The 22,329-nt window shown below is 44.4% G+C and overlaps 1 protein-coding gene across 2 annotated transcripts in view; it reads right to left on the reverse strand.

Annotated features, from left to right (window-relative positions):
- FZD3 (frizzled class receptor 3) overlaps positions 1–9,943 on the reverse strand; it is a 55,814-nt gene extending 45,871 nt beyond the window's left edge. For both annotated transcript variants that reach the window (XR_007777137.1, XM_050972482.1), the window contains exons 1-2: positions 9,864–9,943; positions 4,047–4,503 (exon numbers count right to left, since the gene is read on the reverse strand). Coding sequence is in view for 1 of the 2 variants with exons in the window: in XM_050972482.1 (XP_050828439.1) it covers positions 4,047–4,268 (222 nt within the window). In the remaining variant the exon portion in view is untranslated. The remainder of the gene's footprint in view (positions 1–4,046; positions 4,504–9,863) is intronic.
- Between the last annotated feature and the right edge of the window lie 12,386 nt (positions 9,944–22,329).

Below are 22,329 nucleotides of genomic sequence, written 5' to 3' on the forward strand. Positions count from 1 at the left end.
TTGGGAGCAAAGAAAGATTTGGGAGCAAAGAAAGATTTGGGAGCAAAGAAAGAGCAAAGAAAGATTTGGGAGCAAAGATTTAGGGGAGGAATACTTGGGAGGGAAGATTGGGGAGGGAAGACGTGGGGAGGAAATTTTGGGAATGAAGATTTGGAGAGCGAAGATTTGGGGAAGGAATATTTGGGGAGGGAAGTTTTTCCAGCAGTGCTAAAACCAGCAATTCCTGATGGCTCCTGGCCAAAAGCAGCCTGTCAGCATTTCCTGTTCCAGAAAATGTCCCAGACACCTCAGAGCTGGGTGTGACAGCAGCACAGGGAAGGAGGAGTGACCCTCAGGAATCCCTGGACAGCTCCCAGCTCTGGACAGCTCATCCCAGAAATTCCAGAGGAGCTGGGAAATTCCTGCCCTGCACAGCAGCTCCTCATCACTGGGGACTCCCCACTCCTTTCAGAACAGCAGAGGCAAAATAATTCTCATTTCAGTCTCTGCCATAGCCAGGCTGGATTGGGGTTTGTCCTCTGCCAAAGCCACCAGGATCCTTCAGGGATATTTGGGAATGAAATGATGCTCCAAGCCCCTGGAGGCAGCAGCCCTCCCTCAAATCCTCCTGGATTAAAGCACAAGGAATTCTCTTTGAAGGAGTGCAGCAAGGAGCAGGAGCTGATTGCAGCAGCAGAGGGATGGAATATGGAATATTCCAGATTCAAGAGGCTGGAAAAAGGGAGATTTACAGGGGGTGCTGGGAAAAAAATCCTTCCCTGGGAAAGTGGGGAGGCTGTGGAAGAGAATTCCCAGGGGATTTGTGGCTGTCCCATCCCTGGAAGTGTCCAAGGCCAGGCTGGAGCAACCTGGCCTAGAGGGAGGTGTCCAGGTTGGAACTGGAGGAGCTTTCAGGTCTCCTTTATCCCAAACCTTTCTGGGATTCCCTGATTTTCCTGATTCTCTAATCTGATGATGTGACTTTAATATAATTATGAAGGAATTACATCAGCTTCAAGTCTGAAAAAGGCAATTTCACCGATTTTTTTCAAGAAATAATAATTAAGTTTTTAAGCAATCAGCACTTTTAGGAGCCCACTGAATTGACTGATGGCAAGGCAACAGCTCAACAATAATTCTCATTTTTGCTTCACCTCCACTCTTTGTTTCATTGCACCCTCTTCACTACAAACCAACTGGATTTTTCTTGGGCTTTTCTTTATTTTTTAATCAAGAACTGCTGTGAAAAAGAGATTCTGGAAACAAGAGATTTACACAGAATGAATCACCCTGACTCTGTTTCTGCTTTATTTTATGTTCACAGCAACCACGGAGGGCACTTGGAGACCAGAGATGCTCCCAGAAAATTTACATTCACATTTACCAGCCCAAATTCTGAGTGCTCCACAACAACTGAGTCATTGAACAACGCCTAAAAAGCCAAATAATGAAAATATTCCCTCTTCTTAAGTGGATATTAAAGTGCAATCTAAGTCAACACAAGGAATGGGGATATATTTATGACAAGCTGTGAATTTTCAGTCTTTTTTGTGCTGTTCAAAACTCTGAATTGGGAGAACCGAATGTTGCTAAAGCTTTGTTTTCCTCACAGCGTTCACCTTGACTCAGTGGCCCATCATCCATCCCCAGCCCGGAATTACTGCCTTAAAAGCTGATTTTATTGGCAAAAAGGGAGTGTTAAACACACCCACACCACCCACTCACCCCAAGAATGGCTTTGGTGAGAACTGCAGCCTTTTGTGCCGGTAATTTCTGCTTTTAACTCGACTTTCTGCACCACAGAGGGCAGAGAAGCAACGCTGAGCCCTCTTCAAATTCCCCTCTCTGCAGCAAAAAAGCTCCCACAAAAATCGGGATAATTGCACCAGGATTGTTCTGGGGCTCCGTGGAATTATTCCTTCCAGCCAAGGGGTTTGAAATAAAAATTATATTTCTCACAGTTGTCTGAAAGCACGGGGTTTAAAGTGCAATAAAAAGGCTGAAAAACGAGCAGGATGTTGGCAAAAATGGGATTTTAAATGATAAATGGTGCCCATTTATGGGTGATGTGCCCTGGACAAGGACAAGGCCAGGGAAAAAAGAAAAGGGAGAGGGGAAGGGAATTCAAATAATGCCAGGAATGAAGCAGCAATGAGAGCTGGAATGGAAAAACCTGGGAGATAAAAACCTCCAGAGGGTTTGGATCCAGCACAACCCAAAGGGGGATTGAAGGAAAGCAGCAAAAAATGGTTTAAAATGGGTTAGAGAATAAATGAATGAATAAAATTGTTAAATTCCAGCGTGGTTTGGGGGGAAGGGGCCTTAAATCCCATCCAGCCCTGACACCTCCAACATTCCTTGGACAGTCCCAAGGATCCCCTGGGAATTCCCTTCCAGAGCCTCAGAATCTGCCAGAACCAATTCTACAACAGAATTCTCCCCTTTTGCTCCATTTCACAATAAAATTCACTCCTTTTGTTCCATTTCATAACAGAATTCACTCATTTTGCTCCATTTCAGAGCAAAATTCACTCCTTTTTACATTAAAATTCTCTCCTTTTGCTCCATTTCACAACAAAATTCTCTCATTTTGCTCCATTTCTACAACAAAATTCTCTCCTTTTGCTCAATTTCACCACAAAATTCTCTCCTTTTGCTCAATTTCACAACGGAATTCTCTCATTTTGCTCCATTTCTACAATAAAATTCACTCCTTTTGCTCCATTTCACAACAAAATTCTCTCCTTTTGCTCAATTTCACAACAAAATTCTCTCCTTTGCCTCTATGTTAAACAAAATTCTCTCCTTTTGCTCCATTTCTACAATAAAATTCAGTCATTTTTACAATAAAATTCACTCATTTTGCTCCATTTCACAACAAAATTCTCTCCTTTTGCCCATTTCACAATAAAATTCACTTTTTTTGCTCCATATCCAGGATAATCAGAACCTGCAGACCCATCCATGGGAGCCACTGCAGTCCAAAAAAACCCCATTATTCTTTAATTTCTCACAGATTTACCCACAAGGGTTCCCAGGTACTTTAAAAACTACAAATAAACCAAACCTGCAGAAACCCCTCGTGGAAGCTTGAACAGGTTGAGAGCAAGAACTTGATTAATATTCTGAATTTCCATTCATTTGAGTTTCATCACAGAATACCTGAATATTCTGAATTTCCACTCAGTTTCATCACAAAATACCTGAATATTCTGAATTTCCACTTATTTTAGTCTCATCACAGAATATCAAGTGAGGAAACTCCTTGGGTAGGAAGGAAAACAAGACTGAAAAAGTCTTGAATAAATCAGATTTTAGATATTTAAAATAACAAGCACACCCACTGATATTCAATTAGGCAGAACCTGTAGCCATGAAATATTTTGACTATTTAGAATACGAAATTTGGGGTTATATTTGAATTATTCACCATTATTCTTTTCTCCCACTCTGGATTCTCTTATTAATTATTGGTGATCTAAAGGCTGAAATTAAATAGATAAAGAAATCTTGAATAAATCAGATTTTAAGTATTTAAAATAACAAGCACACCCAGAGCATTCCCCACTCAGTGATATTCAATTTGGCATTTTGACTATTTAGAATATGATATTTAGGGTTATAGTTGAATTATTCATTCCCTTGATTTTTTCCCCCCACTTTGGATTCTGTTATTAATTATTGGTGAACTAATTGCCAAAATTAAATAGATAAAGAAGTCTTGTATCAATCAGATTTGAGATATTTAAAATAACAAGCACACCCAGAGCGCTCCCCACTCAGTGATATTCAATTTGGCATTTTGACTATTTAGAATATGATATTTAGGGTTATATTTGAATTTGAATTAGGGTTATTATTTGAATTTGAATTAGGGTTATTATTTGAATTTGAATTCACCTTGATTTTTTCCCCCACTTTGGATTCTGTTATTAACTATTGGTGACCTAAAGGCCAAAATTAAATATAGATATATTTATGAAAGTAACCGAGATCTATTAATGAACATGATATAATAAATAAATATGAATAAAAAGAAATAGGTATTGATAAAAGAGAGGTTTTACCTCCATGGCCAGAGCTGCAGTTTGCTGGTCGTAGTGGTTGAGGAGGTTGGGCATGAAGGTGCTGTTGTAGGGCAGGTCCTGGCACATCCTGAGGATGATGGGCTCACAGGAGAACAGGCTGTGCCCTCCTGTAGGGAGCACCCAGAGCCCCAAAACCCACAGGGAGCTCAGCACCCGGCCCACAGCCATCCCTGCACCCCAGCACAGCTTCCAGCTCCTCATGGATCCCAAATTTCCTTCACCAAAATATTCCCAGGCCTTGCTTGGGGTTCCTCCCAACTGGAAGAGTTTCTGTGTTCAACATCCTCAGAAGAAATCTTCCCCCTTTTTTTTTTTTTCCCTTCTCAGTCCTTCTGTGGCATGAATGAAATGTTGAAATTTCACCCACATTCCCACACTGTGGAGCCCATGGTGACAGGGCAGCCTCCAGGAGCTTCCTGCTCTTCTCCTGGAAAACCTGGAGCACAAAACACAACAGAAGACACTGAGAAACCTGGCAGGAATGAAAACATCACAATATTTCACCTCTCAGTCCCTCAGGGGGCAGACAAACTGCTTCAAGTTCTTCTGTCAGTTTTAATCCTGAATTTTTTTTTTAATTTCTAGAGGAATAGAATGGAAGAAAAGCACCCAGAAATGGTGAAAACATGGGGTTCATCCTGATTGTACAGAATATTTTTAAAAACCCCCACACTTTCAGCTTGGCCACAGTGAAACCAGGCTGTCTGTGACTCATACAGGTCCTTCTGTCAGTTTTGATCCTGTTTTTAATTTCTAGAGGAATTGAATGGAAGAAAAGCACCCAGAAATGGTGAAAACATGGGGTTCATCCTGATTGTACAGAATATTTTTAAAAACCCCCACACTTTCAGCTTGGCCACAGTGAAACCAGGCTGTCTGTGACTCACTCACACCGATAGCATCTCGCTCCCTGCACGGCCTGAGAGCTCCTGAGGAATAATTATAAAACAAAAACACAAATCCAGTCACCAGCACCACCAACCCCACAAGTCCCAGCTCGCCACTGGCCTGCCCAGGGAGGTTTGGCTACCTGGGCTCAAATGTGGCAATTTAATCTGGTTTTTTTTGGTGGTGGTGTTGTTGTTGTCCCAAACCCATTTTAATTGCACACATCCATTCACAGAGCCCTGAAAATACAAAAAAAAAAGCCCATTTCTAACAACAATTTTGTCTTGCAAGGGTACAATTTGCAAACTCCAGTCTCTAAGCAGCTTCCTTAAAGTGAATTATTGTTAAAGAAATAACACAAATTTCGAAAAGCCCAGATATTCCATCAATCTCCCCAAAAGCAGGCAGCCACAGATCTGAACAGATTCCCAGTCTTGAGAGAACAGAGTTTTTCCTCAGAAAATGTTTCTCCTTTCTGCCTGGAGTGAGAGCTGGGAAGGATTTAATTACCAGACATGTGCTGTTAAGCCCATTTTTATTTACACAGGCCCATCTCATGGTCAGGAAAATAAAAGGTTTTAAACCCTCAGTGCAGTTTGTGGGTTGGACTGGATAATTTTGAGAGGTTCCTCACAACCTAAACAATTTTGGCCTTTTCTGTGAGAAGGGAAAAGGTTGGAGACAGGCTGGTTAAAAACAAACATTAAAAAAAATACCAAGCTGCTAAAGATAACCACGTTAAATTCAGTTTATTGACAGCTTCGCTTTCACAGGCTGCTTCTCCCTCTCAGGCTGAGGCAGCACTGAAATAAGGGAAAAAATAGAAATAGGAAAAGCCCCAAAGCCAGGAAAAACAAAGCACGAGCCAAAGGAAAAAGGGGGGAAAGAGAATTACCTCCACACCTGAAGTGGGAGAAGCAACTGAGCTCAAATCTCAGCTGGTGTTCTGAAGGAAATGGGGCTGAGTTTAAAAAGATCCAAATCAACCACAACATTTAACACCTGTTCTGTGTAACCACACCTGGGCTGAGGCCAGCTGCAGGGTGGTGTGAGCTGGGAAAGTTGTGTCCTTCTGGTGGAAAAAATGTCATTTTTCAGACTGACTTTTCCAGATGATATGAGCTTGGAAAGTTGTTTCCTTCTGATTGAAGAATTGGAGTGTCTCAGATTGAATTTTTGAGATGATATGAGCTTGGAAAGTTGTGTTCTTATGACTTAAGAATTGGAATTTCTCAGACTGACTTTTCAAGATGATATGAGCTTGGAAAGTTGTGTCCTTCTGATGGAAAAATGTCATTTTTCAGACTGACTTTTCAAGATGATATGAGCCTGAAAAGTTGTGTCCTTCTGATTTAAGAACTGGAATTTCTCAGATTGACTTTCTGAGATGATAAGAGCTTGGAAAGTTGTGTCCTTCTGATGGAAAAAATGTCATTTTTCAGATTGACTTTTTGAGATGAGATGAGCCTGGAAAGTTGTGTCCTTCTGATCTAAGAAATGTCATTTTTTCAGACTGACTTTTCAAGATGATATGAGCCTGAAAAGTTATGTCCTGATTTAAGAACTGGAATTTCTCAGATTGACCATTCAAGATGGTATGAGCTTGGAAAGTTGTGTCCTGATTTAAGAAATGTCATTTCTCAGATTGACTTTTCCAGATGATATGAGTTTGGAAAGTTGTGTCCTTCTGATGGAAAGAATGTCATTTTTCAGACTGACTTTTCGGGATGATATGAGCTTGGAAAGTTGTCCCCTTCTGATGGAAAAAATGTCATTTTTTCAGATTGACTTTTCAAGATGATATGAGCCTGAAAAGTTGAGTCCTTCTGATTTAAGAACTGGAATTTCTCAGCTTGACTTTTCAGTAATTTGGCAGCTCTGGGAAGAAAGAAGGAGCTGAACTGCCCCATCTGCCAGGGAGCATCACCAGCCTGCACATCCCAGCTCCTGAGCAGGTCAGGAGTCACAGGCAGATAAAACCAATTCCTGCTCAGTTTTGTGACCTTCCCTGGCAGAAATACTGGAAATAAATGGTCCCTTCCAACCCAAACCAGTCTGTGATCCCATGCTAATCCCCCTTGGAATCTATTCCCTTGGGTTTAATATTTTAATAGCAGTTCCCCCCCAAAAAACCCCAAAAAATAAATTTTTTTGAGTTTGTTGGCATCTCCAGAAGTTTGCATTCACAATTTTTCTTCTGTTTTTCCTAAATTAACTCCAAAGGATTTTATTCCCCAATTTGAGTGAGGTCACCTCGCAGAGTGGATGAGCCAGGGACTTTTTTTGCTCACTGGAATTGAGGTGTAAAGCAATGATCTGTACAAAAAACTTCCCAAAACAGGTTCAGAAGTCACCTAAGATGAACTGTGCTCACACCACTTAAAGGCTGCACCACAAAAATTGGGCAAATCCAGGTCAGGATGAGGAGTTTTGGGAAAAGGTCCAAGAATGCTCCATAGAAATCATATTAATGAAAATCCAGGTCAGGATGTGGAGTTTTGGGAAAAGGTCCAAGAATGCTCCATAGAAATCATACTAATGACACAGCAAACAGCAGGATCCAAACACATCCACCTCTCCTCTGCCCTCCCCACAGCCTCAAGCTGAAGAAAACATGCAAAAACAAAGATTCAGCCACAAAGAAAAAAAAAAAAAAAAAGAAGTCATAACTATGCAAAAAGCAGGGAAAAAATCATATTTAAGATAATCATTAGAGTGGCATAAATAAAATTAAGAATGTATTTACAGGATGAGGGAAATCCCATCAAAATGAACAACCTGGCCCTGGGAAAAACTGCAATAATTCCGGGTGAAATGAAGCAAAAAGAGAAGGATTCCATTGCGAAAGGAGCCCCAGGTTTGGCCAGGCAGCCCGTGGCTGATCCATTCATTGGTGCAGACAGACGAGGGCTGTAATCAGCAAGCCTGGGTGTCAGGAGAGCTCCTCACCACGGATCCAGTTGGTGCACTCTTTGTTCAGCCTCTGCACGGGAGATGTTGTGGTTCTTTTGGTGTGGATGGAAAAACAAAACACTTTCGATGACACCAGGGATGAAAAGAGGAGGGGAGGCCTCCCCTCCCGCCACCAGCACTGGGAATAAAACCCAGGCAAAAGGAGCAGTTTGTTCCTGTGGTTGTGGATTTTTACATCATTTATCAGCAGGAGAAGCCCATCCAATTCTTGCTGGAAAGGATTAATTAAGACATGCATGGACAATTATCCTCACCAGTGAAAAGCACAAGGAGAAAGGGTTGATTCCCACAAGGAGGTTTTAAAAAAAAAAAAAATCTAATTTCAAAGTCCCTCAGGGAGCAATGAGGAAAAAGAAAAAAACTCATCAGGCTTTAGAATGAAAGGATGGGATTAATTCCAAGTTATCTATCCCAGAAAAATGGGGAGATAAAACAACAAACCAGACTCCTTGTGGAGGAGAGGAAAACGTCCTCTCAGCCATTCCCCACCCAATTCTGACCCTGGAGAAAGGAGAGGAACTCATTCATTGCACTTCCCCAGCCCTTTCCCATCCACAAAAGGAGAATAAATTATTCTCCCAACTCCATTCTAATGAATTACTCAGTGGGAAAGAAACTCCAGCGCTGTTCCACTCCTGCACCACACCGTAATCCCCCACATCCCCTATTTCAATTAGGAGCAAAGAGAGAGGATGCAAAGGCAGAAACAACCCAATCATTTTCCCATGACTGTCACGGAATCATGGAATAGTTTGGGTCGGAGGAGACTTTGAAGCTCATCTAACCCCAAGCCCGCACCGTGGGCAGGGATGGAGGAACAGGTCTGTCACCTCTCTCCGCCAGTTCCTATTCCATGGCAAGGGCCTGGAGAGGGAAATCCTGCAGCTCCCCGGCACGGCAGGCAGGCAGGCTGCCGGCTGAGCCAGCATCCCTTAGGAAAGGCACAAGGAACAAGTGCACCGGCGGCAGCAGCATCCATCCCCACCATCGCCGCCGCACGGCCGAGGCGCAGCGGATCCGTGCCCGAACACCCGCACGGTGAGCCCGGAGGGATCCGGGGAGCGCACGGACAGCGCCGGCATCGCCCGAGCCCTCGGCAAAGGGCGGTGAGGCACCGGCATCCCCCGAGTAGGCTCCGGCATCCCCCGTGCCCTCAGCAAAGGGCGGTGAGGCACCGGCATCCCCGAGTAGGCTCCGGCACCCCGCGAGCCCTCAGCAAAGGGCGGTGAGGCACTGGCACCCCCGAGCAGGCTCCGGCATCCCCTGAGCCCTCAGCAAAGGGCGGTGAGGCACTGGCACCCCCGAGCAGGCTCCGGCATCCCCTGAGCCCTCAGCAAAGGGCGGTGAGGCACCGGCATCGCCCAAGCCCTCAGCAAAAGGCGGTGAGGCACCGGCATCCCCCGAGCAGGCTCCGGCATCCCCCGTGCCCTCAGCAAAGGGCGGTGAGGGACCGGCACCACCGAGCCCTCAGCAAAGGGCGGTGAAGGCTCCGGTATCCCCGAGCCCTCAGCAAAGGGCGGTGAGGGACCGGCACCACCGAGCCCTCAGCAAAGGGCGGTGAAGGCTCCGGTATCCCCGAGCCCTCAGCAAAGGGCGGTGAGGCTCCGGCACCACCGAGCCCTCGGCAAAGGGCGGTGAAGCACCCGCATTCCCTCCCCAGGGCCGCCGTGCCGCACTACGACACGAAGAGCCAGGGCCAGCATTCCCGGCTTCATGGGGAGCGCATCCGGCCCGTTCCCGGCGCTCAGGGCCGGCATCCCCCCCGTCCTCCGCCCGCCCGCCGAGCGCAGCACCGGCATCCCCCCGGTGCGCTGCCGGCCGCAGGGCGCTGCGTGGCCGCCCCGCTGCACCGCCGCCGAGCGCCGCGGCCGCCTGTCCCCGGGGCAAGCAGGACGAGCCCCTGAGGGCGGCGCGGCCCCGCCGTGTCCCCGTTACCTGCACGGCTCCCGCCGCCCTCACGGTCCCGCGCGCGTCCCTCGGGTGGCGGCGGCGGCGGCAGCAGCGGCAGCGCCCGGCCACGCCCCCTATGAGACCACGCCTCCCGCGCCATCGCGCTCCGCCCACTCCCCGCCGCCCAGCCAATCAGAGCGAGCCGTGCTGGTTGCTAGGTAGATCCGAACCCCCGGCCTCTCTAACCCCGCTGGGGGGCTCTGATTGGCTGGCGCCCCCCGGGGTTGCCGTGGAGACGGGATGCGGACGGGCGGGAGGAGGAGGCGGGAGCTGATTGGCTGGCGCCTCCCCCCCGAGGGTTGCTATAGCGACGGGATGCGGACGGGGGGGAGGAGGAAGAGGAGGAGGCGGCGTCTGCAGGCGGGAGGAGGAAGGTGAGAGGACACGGGGGGACACGGGGGGACACGGGGGTCACGGGAGCCCCGGGAGGGCGTGGGGAGGGGGTGTCGCTGCGGTGGGGCACGAGCGGACGCATCCCAGGGGACACTGGGGGTGTCACTGTCGTCACAGGGGGACAAGCGCAGCGCGGCACGGCGGGGCGGGGATAGAAAACGCGCTGGGAGGTGGCACAAACTCGGTTGGGAAGGCGGAGGGGATAATGGATTCGGGGTGCGAGGAGGAAGGTGGGGAATGTCAGCGGGAGCTGTGCACCACGGCAGAGCGGCGGTGTTCCCAATGTTTGATCCCGATGGATGGGCGTGCCGGGAGGGCAAGAGGCCGGTGGCACCTGGGCTGTGCCAGCTCTGGGGTGGCAGCAGGGCCAGGGCAGTGCTGTCCCCTGTGCTGGCACTGCTGGGGCACCTCCAGTGCTGGGGACAGCTCTGGGACAAGAAGGACATTGAGGGCTGGAGGTTTTTCCCCAAAAAAACCCCCTTGGGTTTTTTCCCCAAATCTCTTTTGGTTTATATTTTTATTTCTATTTACCATACCTACCTCCCACTCCTTCATTTCCTTTTCATTTTTTTTTACAATGAAAATAGAATTTTTTTTTTTTTTTTTTGGCATTGTGTTTCAATTCCTTTTCCTCTTTGGGCAACATTTTTCCTGATGTCTATTTAAGTCCTGATCCTTGTTAACCTCCCCTCCTGCCTCTTGCTGCTGGAACGTTTTGGGATCACCTGAGCCTAATCTCACCCTGGGATGTGGGAGGAAGGAGCTGGAGCAATCCCTGGAATGTTATTTTGGGCAGCCAGTCCAAAGATAACGAATCTTGCAGAAGAAAAACGAGGCCTTGGCTGAGCAGCCTCTTGATCCCAGCCCTGCTCAGAATTCCAGCTGCTTTTCCATGGAAAAAGCTGGAACTGGGTGATTTTTTAAGTCTTTTCCCACCCAAACCATTCCATGAAGGAATTCCTAAGTGAGCACTCAGCCCCAGCACGTTCAGCTCTGAGGAATTCCAGGAAATACTCCAATATCCACTCCAATCCAGGCAGGTTTGTGCCTTTTGCAGCTTTATGGAATTATGATGGGATTATGGGATTATGGAATTATGGAATGTGACTTCTCCAGGTGACCCACCCAGATCATCAAATCCAACCCCTGGCCCTGCACAGACACCCCAAAATTCCCCTCCTGAGCATCCCTGGGAGCGTTGTCCTGGAGCCTTGGGAATGTCACCCTTCCCTGGGCATTCTGTTCCAGCTGTTCCCAGCACCCTCTGGGGAAGAACCTTTCCCTAAAATCCCAAATCCAGCCTTTCCCTGGGTCCTACAAGTGGAAGAAGATGATGACCAAGCCTTCCCCTCCACTCTCCCATGGGAACTTCAGAGACTTTTTCCCCAGATCCTGAAGTTCAACCTTTTCCCAATTTTTGAAGTTTCAGACTTTTCCCAAATCCTGAAGTTTCTCATTTTTACCAAATCCTGAAGTTTCACACAGACTTTTCCCAGATCCTGAAGTTTCAGACAGAATTTAACCTGATCTGAACTTTCAGAGAGAATTTTCCCAAATCTTGAATTTTCACACAGAATTTTCCCAGATCTTGAACTTTCAGACTTTTTCCAAATCCTGAACTTTCACACAGACTTTTCCCAGATCCTGAAGTTTCAGACTTTTCCCAATTTTTGAAGGTTCAGACTTTTCCCAGATCCTGAAGTTTCCCATTTTTGCCAAATCCTGAAGTTTCACACAGACCTTTCCTGGAGTTTCACACAGACTTTTCCCATATCCTGAGGTTTTCCCAAATCCTGAACTTTCACACAGACTTTTCCCAGATCCTGAACTTTCAGACAGAATTTAACCTGATCTGAACTTTCATGGAGAATTTTCCCAAATCCTGAACTTTCACACAGATTTTACCCAGATCCTGAAGTTTCAGACTTTTCCCAGATTGTGAATTTTTGGACTTTCCCCAGATCCTGAATTTTCAGACTTTTCCCAAATCCTCAAGTTTCACACAGATTTATCCCAGACCCTGAAATTTCAGAGACTTTTCCAGATCCTGAAGTTTCAGACTTTTCCCAATTTTTGAAGGTTCAGACTTTTCCCAGATCCTGAAGTTTCCCATTTTTGCCAAATCCTGAAGTTTCACACAGACCTTTCCCAGATCCTGAAGTTTCAGACACATTTTCCTCAAATCCTGGAGCTTCACACAGACCTTTCCCAGATTCTAGTGGCAGAATTTTCCCAAATCCTGAACTTTCATACAGACTTTTCCCAGATCCTGAAGTTTCAGACTTTTCCCAGATTGTGAAGTTTTGGACTTTTCCCAAATCCTGAAGTTTCCCATTTTCCCCAAGTTCTGAATTTTCACACAGACTTTTCCCAGATCCTGAAATTTCACATTTTCCCCAGATCTGAATTTTCACACTGACTTCCCAGATCCTCAGCTTTCAGACACATTTTTCCCAGATCTTGAAGCTTCAGAGAGAATTTTCCCCAGATCCTGAAGTTTCAGACAGAATTTACCCTGATCTGAACTTTCAGAGAGAATTTTCCCAGATCCTGAACTTTCAGTCAGATTTTCCCCAAATCCTGAACTTTCACACAGACTTTTCCCAGATCCTGAACTTTCAGACTTTTCCCAGATTGAAGTTTCAGACTTTTCCCAGATCCTGAATTTTCACACAGACTTTTCCCAAATCCTGAATTTTCAGGCTTTTCCCAGATCCTGAACTTTCAGATTTTTCTCTGATCATGACATTTCACACAGACTTTTCTGAGATCCTGAAATTTCCCATTTTTCCCAAGTTCTGAATTTTCACACAGACTTTTCCCAGATCCTGAAGTTTCCCATTTTTCCCAAATCCTGACCTTTCACACAGACTTTTCCTGGAGTTTCACACAGGCTTTTCCCAAATCCTGAACTTTCAGACTTTTCCCAGATTGTGAAGTTTTGGACTTTTCCCAGATCCTGAAGTTTCCCATTTTCCCCAAATCCTGAACTTTCAGACTTTTCCCAGATCCTGAATTTTCACACAGACTTTTCCCAGATCTTGAACTTTCAGACTATTCCCAGATCCTGAAGTTTCCCATTTTCCTAAATCCTGAACTTTCAGACAGACTTTTCCCAGATTGTGAAGTTTCAGACAGACTCTTCCCAAATCCTGAACTTTCACACAGATTTTCCCCAGACCCTGAACTTTCAGACTTTTCCCAGATCCTGAAGTTTCCCATTTTTCCCAAATCCTGAACTTTCACACAGATTTTCCCCAAACCCTGAACTTTCAGATTTTTCCCAAATCCTGAATTTTCACACAGACTTTTCCCAGACCCTGAACTTTCAGACTTTTCCCAAATCCTGAATTTTCCCACAGACTTTCCCCCACCCTGAGCCCCATTTCTGCCTCTTTAGGGCTCCCAAAGTCTCCACTCCTCCGAGCTGCCCCAGGATCCCAAATCCTCGAGGGAATCTGGCCCAGGGCCCTGGGCTTGGTGCCTGATGGCCAAAGCTGTCCCTGAAGAACAGGACAGGGGTGCCTGGACCTGTTCTCTTGGCACCTGAGCTGCTGCTCTTCCCTGGGCAGGGAAATTGCAGGGAAACAAAAGTGGGAATAATCCACCCCAAAATCCACCCACGTGCTTGCACAAGGAGCTGGAGGGGAAAGCTTGGGGTAAAAACCTTCAGCTTCTCCAAACTGGAGAGGAAAGTTGGGATTTAAGGAGATTTAGCCCATTAAAAAAGAAAAAAAAAGGAGAAAAAACTTGGATTTTTGTAGTAAATTCATTTTCTAATCATGTGGAGGAAAATGCAACAGATTTTTCTTTGGTTTTTTTTTTTTGTTGTTGTTCTTGTTTTTTTGTTTGTTTGGTTGTGGTTTTGGGGGAAATTTGCTTTTTTGGGGTTTTTTTGTGGGGTTTAGTGGGTGTTTCTTTTGTGTGTGTGGTTATTTGTTTGGTTTCTTGGTGTTTTTGGGTTTTTTTGGGTTTTTTAGTTTGGTTTTTTTTTTGTTATTGTTGTTTGGTTTTTTGTTTGTTTTTGGTGGGTTTTTTGTGTTTTTGTTTTTGTTTCTTTGTTAGTTTTCTTTTAAAAATATATTTCTTTGACTCCATCCTAACTTCAGAAAGGAAGGAAAAATTAAGCAGAAAATTGATGTTCCCAGACAAACCCCACAGTGATTTTTGAAGCTGAATCCATTCCTGGGTCAGGATTAGGGGTCTGAGAGCAGCTACAAAAACCCCTTTTTTTGGGTGGGTTTTATGTAACAAAACACAATAACACAAAATGGGATTGAATTCATGGATTTGCCTTTCTTTTGTCCCAAAAAAATCCCATTTTCCATCCTGCCACCCTGAAGCTTTAAAGTGATCCGAGGTATTTTAAACAACAATAACAAAAAAAAAAAGCTGAATAAATTTAAGCAGGGAATGGAATTTTTTTAATGTGGTAAAGAAATGATTTGGTTTTCAGGCAGCTTCAGGCTCCAGCCTGGAAATTGGAGAGCTGAGGAATTTTCCTGCAGAATCCAAGGGCAGGAGGGAAGAGGAAGGGGAAAAAAAATCCCTTTATTATGTTTGGGCAGGGATTTGTGGAGAAATTGCTTTGTCTGAACAAAATTCAGATGTTTGGTGTCCCAAAAAGGGGAGATTGGGAGAGATTTTGGTAAATGTCTGAGTTTGGGAGATGTCTGATAGCTCCAGATTTCTGGAGATTTTGGTAAAATATCTGAAATTCCTGCAAAAATCACAGAACTGTGAAAGTTGGAAGAAACCTGTGGGATCATCAGCCATGGTCACCAGCAAACCAAAAATCTGCATTTTTGGGGGAAAACTTCCAGGGATTGTGATTGTGTCCAGAGGAATAATCCTTAACACTTGTGATGGGGAAGACCTTAATTAGGAATTCATTATTAATTTAAATGTTGAAAGAATTTAGGGCTCATCCCATTCACAAAAATCAGGAATTGTGAAGGTTGGAAAAAACCTTTGGGATCATCAGCCATGGTCACCACCAAACCTTTCTGGGAAAACTTCCAGGAATTCTGATTCCACCTGCTCAAAGGAATAATCCTTACCCCTTGTGACCTTAATTATGAATTAATTAATAATTATTTATTGGTGCATGGAGGTTCCAGTGGGAAATCCTGGAATCTCAGGGTGGTTTGGGGTTGGAAAAGGATTTAGGGCTCATCCCATTGCACCCCCACCCACGGGCAGGGACAATTTCCACTCTCCCAGGTTGTCTACACAAAATAAAAAAGCTTCAACCTACCTGAATTTCAAATTATTTCTCCATTTTCTGTCATTGATGTGCTCCAAAATCATTGGATTCCTTCTTAAAATTATATTTTTTTCCATGATGGAAAATGGAGTGGCACAGGGAGAATTAAAACACCCATTTCTGTTCCATAGGATCCCTTGTTAAAATTCTGTTTTTTCCATGAAAATGAAGGAATGGCACAGGGATAAAATTCATGTTTGCTCTATGAATTCATTGGAGTTTTTAATTTAAATTATGGTTTTTCTCATAAAACAAAGGAATGGCACAGGGATAACGCCCATCTTTGTTCCATTGAATTCCTTGTTAAAATCTCATTTTTCCATGAAAATGAAGGAATGGCACAGAAATAACATTCATGTTTCTTCCATGAAATAACTGGATTCCTTCTTAAAATTCTATTTTTTTTCCATGTAAATGATGGAATGTCAGAGGGATAACCCCACCTCTGTTCCATTGGATCGCTCTTTAAAATCCCATTTTTTCCCATGAAAATGGAGGAATGGCAAAGGGATAATGCTCATCTTTGTTCTATGGAATCACTGGATTCCTTCTTAAAATTCTATTTTTTTCCATGAAAATGATGGAATATCAGAGGGATAACCCCACCTCTGTTCCACTGGATCCCTTGTTAAAATTCCATTTTTCCCATAAAACCAAAGGAATGTCAGAGGGATCACCCCACCTCTGTTCCATTGGATCCCTCACTAAAATCCCATTTTTCCCATAAAACCAAAGGAATGTCAGAGGGATAACCCCACCTCTGTTCCATTGGATCCCTGACTAAAATCCCATTTTTCCCATAAAACCAAAGGAATGTCAGAGGGATCACCCCATCCATTTCAGTGGATCCCTGACTAAAATCCCATTTTCCCATAAAACCAAAGAATGTCAGAGGGATCACCCCATCCATTTCAGTGGATCCCTGACTAAAATCCCATTTTCCCATAAAACCAAAGAATGGCACAGAGATAATTCTCACCTTTTTCCACTGGATCCCTTGTTAAAATCCCATTTTCCCCCTTTTTCCCATTTGCAGCCCCCAGCTGAAGGAGGCCCCACCCCAGCCATGGCATTTGCAGCTCCCAAATTCCCGGATGGCTCCGAGCGCCTGCGGAGCTCCTGGACTCCCCTGAACCATCGGCTCATCAACGCCAAGGCAAGTTCCCAAAAACCCCAAAATCCAGGGAATCCCAGAATTCCTGAGCTCCCCGGGATCATTTTAGTGGGAAGATGACTTGCCTTCAAGATACCTGTGTGTCTGGGTTGATTGATGGTGTCAGGGAGCAGAACGGTGCCCCCATTATCCAAGAGGAGACAGTCAAAGAACTCCTGAAATGCTTGGATGTTCATAAATCCATGGGACCTGATGGATCCACCCCAGGGTGATGAGGGAGCTGGAGATGAGCTTGCAAAGCCACTCTCCATCATTTACCAACAGTCCTGGCTCACTGGGGAGGTTCTGGATGACTGGAAGCTGGCCCACGTGACAGCCATTCACACAAAGGGTGCAAAGGAGGATCCTGGTAATTACAGACCAGTCAGCCTGACCTCAGTACCTGGTAAAATAATGGAACAGTTTATATTAAGTGTGATCACGCAGAATTTACAGGATGGCCAGGGTATCAGACCCAGTCAGCATGGGTTTAGGAGGGGTAGGTCATGTTTAACCAACCTGGTCACCTTTTCTGACCAGGTAACCCGCCCAGTGGATGCAGGGAAGGCTGTAGATGGTGTTTATTTGGATTTCAGCAAGGCCTTTGGCACTGTCTCCCACAGCACACTCCTAGACAAGCTGGCAGCCCATGGCTTGGACAGGAACACTCTGTGCTGGGTTAGGAACTGGCTGGATGGCCGGCCCAGAGAGTGGTGGTGAGGGGTGCTGCATCCAGCTGGGGCCAGTCACCAGTGGTGTCCCTCAGGGGTCTGTGCTGGGACCAGTTCTGTTTGATATTTTTATTGATGATATGGACGAGGGTTTAGAGTCTTTCATTAGCAAATCTGCAGATGACACTAAGCTGGGAGCGTGTGTCCATCTGTTAGAGGGACAGAGGGCTTTGCAGAGAGACCTGGAGCGGTTGGATGGATGGGCAGAATCTGATGGGATGAAGTTCAATAAGTCCAAGTGCCGAGTCCTGCACTTTGGCCACAATAACCCCCTGCAATGTTTCAGCCTGGGGACGGTGTGGCTGGACAGTGCTCAGGTGGAAAGGGACCTGGGGGTGCTGGCTGACAGTCGGCTGAACGTGAGCCAACAGTGTGCCCAGGTGGCCAAGAGGGCCAATGGCATCCTGGCCTGTATCAGGAATAGTGTGGCCAGCAGGAGCAGGGAGGTCATTCTTCCCCTGTACTCGGCCCTGGTGAGGCCACACCTGGAGTGCTGTGTCCAGTTCTGGGCCCCTCAGTTTAGGAGGGACATTGAGATGCTTGAGCGTGTCCGAAGGAGAGCAAGGAGGCTGGTGAGGGGCTGGGAACACAAACCGTGGGAAGAGCGACTGAGAGAGCTGGGATTGTTCAGCCTGGAGAAAAGGAGACTCAGAGGTGACCTTATCACTCTCTTCACCTTCCTTATCACCTTATCAATCTCTTCACCTTCCCGAAGGGTGGCTGTGGTGAGCTGGGGTCGGGCTCTTTCTCCGGGCATCAACAGAACAAGAGGTCACAGTCTCAAGCTGTGCCAAGGGAGATACCGGCTGGAATTAAGGAGGAAGTTTTTCCCAGAAAGAGTGGTCAGATACTGGAATCATCTGCCCAGGGAGGTGGTGGAGTCACCATCCCTGGATGGGTTCAGAAAAAGGCTGGATGTGGCTCTTGGTGCCATGACCCAGTTGAGCTGTTAGAACATGGGTTGGACTCGATGGTCTGAAAGGTCCCTTCCAACCTGGAAATTCTGTGATTCTGGGACTCCAGGCCAAGCCCTCAAGGCAAAGGCAGCTCGAGGATTTATTCCCTCGGGATCGGGTCTGGGTGGTTTGGAAAATTCTCAAAATCTGAAATTTCGCCAATTCCCAAGGATGAAAAAATTGAATTTTTCCTCGTGAGGGTCATGGGAAATGGAGAAAGAACATGGAGAAATGTGATATATAAAGAGATAAACAATCTAAAATAAAATCTATATAACATCTTTGTGTATATAAATATATATAAAATTTAAAATTAAAATAAAATAAAAATGCAAAATAAATCTAAAATAAAATCGATATAAATCTTTATGATATATAAAGATCTATAAAAATTAAAATAAAAGTATAAAAATATAGAATAAATCTAAAATCAATATAAATCTTGATGATACATAAAGATATATGAAAATTAAAAATATAAAAAATATAGAATAAATCTAAAAGCAATATCAATCTTGATGATATATAAAGATATGTAAAATTCAAAATAAAATATAAAATATATAAATCTAAAATAAATTCTGAATAAAATCCTTATGATATATAATAATTTATAAAATTTAAAATAAAAATATTAAAAATATAAAATTAATCGAAAATAGAATCTGTATAAAATCTTTGTGATATATAAAGATATATAAAATTCAAAATAAAAATATAAAATCCTCATGATATGTAAAGATATACAAAATCTAAAATAAAATTTTTTTAAATTATAAAAGAAATCTGAAATAAAATCTATATAAAATCTTTATGATATATAAATATATTTAAAATCTATAATAAAAATATAAAAATAGATAAAATAAATCTAAAATAAAATCTATATAAAATCTTTGTGATATATAAAGATATAGAAAATTTAAAATAAAAATATTAAAAATATCAAATTAATCTAAAATAAAATCTACAGAAAATCTTTATTATATATAAAGATACAGAAAATTTAAAATAAAAATATTTATTAAAATAAATCTAAAATAAAATCTATAGAAAATATTTATGATATATAAAGAGATAGAAAATTTAAAATTAAAAAAAATAAATCTAAAATAAAATCTATATAAAATGTTGATGATATATAAAGATATATCAAATTTAAAATAAAATTGTATAAAATAAATCAAAAATCTCTATAAAATCTTTAAGATACATAAATATAAATAAAATCTAACACCAAAAGAGGGAAAATTCTGATTTACCCATTTAAATCCAACAAGTTTTTGATTTAAATCCTGCTATTTTACCAAATCAATACCAATTAATTGGATTTTCCCTTCTCTCCCTAATTTCCAGCCTTTCCCCTGTGGAAGGATTTTTACCCCACTTGAAGCCAACACTTGAATTTCTTTTCTTTCTGAGAAATGCAGAGATTGAGCTCTCTGAAATCCTTTCAAGCTGGCAAATCCTCCAGCCCTTGAGGAGGTTCCCTAAACCCTCCCAGAATTATTTCTGCAGATACAAATCGCTGTGGAATAAAGCATGACCTAAGCATAAATTAAAAAAATAAATTCAAAAATAAATTTCCCCACTTTTTTATTTAATCCTCTGCTCTTCAGGCAGTCGGATTGAGCTGCAGGAAAACTTTTAGGGATTCATATGGGATTGTTGAATAATTCAGTGCTTGGTGACGTTGCAGGTAGGGAGGAATAAGCCAGAATATCCCAAAAAATAGCAGAAATTCATGTTAAAAACTGAAAAAATGAAGTGGAGGAGCCTTTGGCACATGGGGAATTTGGTGCTGGATTAATGGTGGGACTCGACGACCTTGGAGGTCTTTTCCAACCTTGAAGATTCTCAGAAATTCATAATAACAAAAGATATTTCCTTGTTTCTGATCCAGGTTTGAAACCACTAACCCAGCCAAAAAATTCCTTTTTTTTTTAATATCTATGCTGCTCTGTGACTAAAAAATAAAAATAATTAAAGAATTAAAATTAGCTGCACTAAAATGAGAGGTGACATTGAGAGTCTGATGGTCCTGAGGTGTTTCTGGGGAGCTGGGGGAGCTGAAGGTGCCACTTTTGGGCAGCCATGAGTCTGAACTGCTGAGCCCGAGGAGGAATTTAGGGATGGAAGGAACGGGAATTTATGGATGGAAGGAATGGGAATTTATGGATGGAAGGAATGGGAATTTAGGGATGGAAGGAACGGGAATTTATGGATGGAAGGAACGGGAATGTATGGATGGAAGGAATGGGAATTTATGGATGGAAGGAACGGGAATTTATGGATGGAAGGAATGGGAATTTATGGATGGAAGGAATGGGAATTTATGGATGGAAGGAATGGGAATTTATGGATGGAAGGAATGGGAATTTATGGATGGAAGGAATGGGAATTTATGGATGGAAGGAATGGGAATTTATGGATGGAAGGAACGGGAATGTATGGATGGAAGGAATGGGAATTTATGGATGGAAGGAACAGGAATTTATGGATGGAAGGAATGGGAATTTATGGATGGAAGGAATGGGAATTTATGGATGGAAGGAATGGGAATGTATGGATGGAAGGAACGGGAATTTATGGATGGAAGGAATGGGAATTTATGGATGGCAGGGGTGGAAAAAGCAGGGAGAGGTGGGATAGGATGTGTGGGAAATGAACTCATCAGAACAGTGGTGGAATTCAGAGCTGATCCAAGGTGGAATTGTCAAAATTCCAGGGTTAGGAGCAGAGCTGGGAATCTGTGGTGTCCTAAATTTGCTGCTTGATAAATTTTGGGTCATCCTGGGGGTGCTCCTTTGGTAGCTCCTGTAGATTTCCCTGGGTTTTCAAACGTGGCAGGAGTTCACTCAGCACAGAATTCCAGTACGGTTTGGGGTGGCAGAAACATAAATCCCACCTTGTTCCACCTTCACCATCCCAGGGTGCTCCAGCCTGGCCTTGGGCACTTCCAGGGATCCAGAGTCTTCTCTGGGAATTCTCTTCCAGGGTCACAGCCAGGAATTCCTTCTCAATATCCCACCCATCCCTGCCCTCTGGCAGTGGAAGCCATTCCCTGTGTCCTGTCCCTCCATCACTTGTCCCCAGTCCCTCTCCAGCTCTCCTGGAGCCCCTTTAGGCCTGGAAGGGCTCTAAGCCCTCCCTGGATCCTTCTCCTCTCCTGAGGAACTCCCCCAGCTCTCCCAGCCTGGATCCATGGGAATTCTTCTCTCCTGGACACGCAGGGATGGGAGGTGCCCCAAAAGCTGAACTTCCCCTCCTCTTTAATTCAGAAATTCCATTCATCCCACAGGTGCCTGAAATCCTGCACGGATTCAGTCCCAACTCAGGGAAGCTGTGGCTGCCCCTGGATCCCTGGAAGTGTCCAAGGCCAGGTTGGACAGGGCTTGGAGCAGCCTGGGATGGTGGAAGGTGTCAGGGGTGGAACTGGATGAGCTTTAAGGGCCCTTCCCAGCCAAACCATTCCATGATCCCATGGTTTGAAGGCAGGGACAGGCCAAAGTCAAGGAGGCAGAATCAGGAAATCCCAAACTGTTCAGGGTCACAAAACCAGGGATGAAATCCCAGACACTCCAGGGTGATGCTGCAGGGGAGGATGAAGCAGCGGCAGGAGATGGAGCTCCCTGCAGACTCCATCCTGGAAGGACTGGAATTTGGGGGAGGATTGGGGCAGGAATTCAGGTCAGAGGCAGAAGAGCCTCCAGAGGCATTTGCAGTGAAGGATGGAGGGATTTTCCAGCCACTTGAGCATCTTTAAACTCCCTGAAGCCGTGGATGTGAGGCAGCAGATCCCAAAATCATCCTGGAGTGTCGAAACCCAGGACAAGGACATTCCTCTGGCTGCCCTGGAGGGCTCCAGACCCTGGCAGAGACCTTGGCACAGAGTCCCAGACACCTGTGCCTTGGATTTTAGTCTATGGAAAAAGAAATTCCCAACTTTCTG

This window comes from Serinus canaria, chromosome 3 (genome assembly GCF_022539315.1).
Source record: "Serinus canaria isolate serCan28SL12 chromosome 3, serCan2020, whole genome shotgun sequence".
Taxonomy (NCBI): Eukaryota; Metazoa; Chordata; class Aves; order Passeriformes; family Fringillidae; genus Serinus; species Serinus canaria.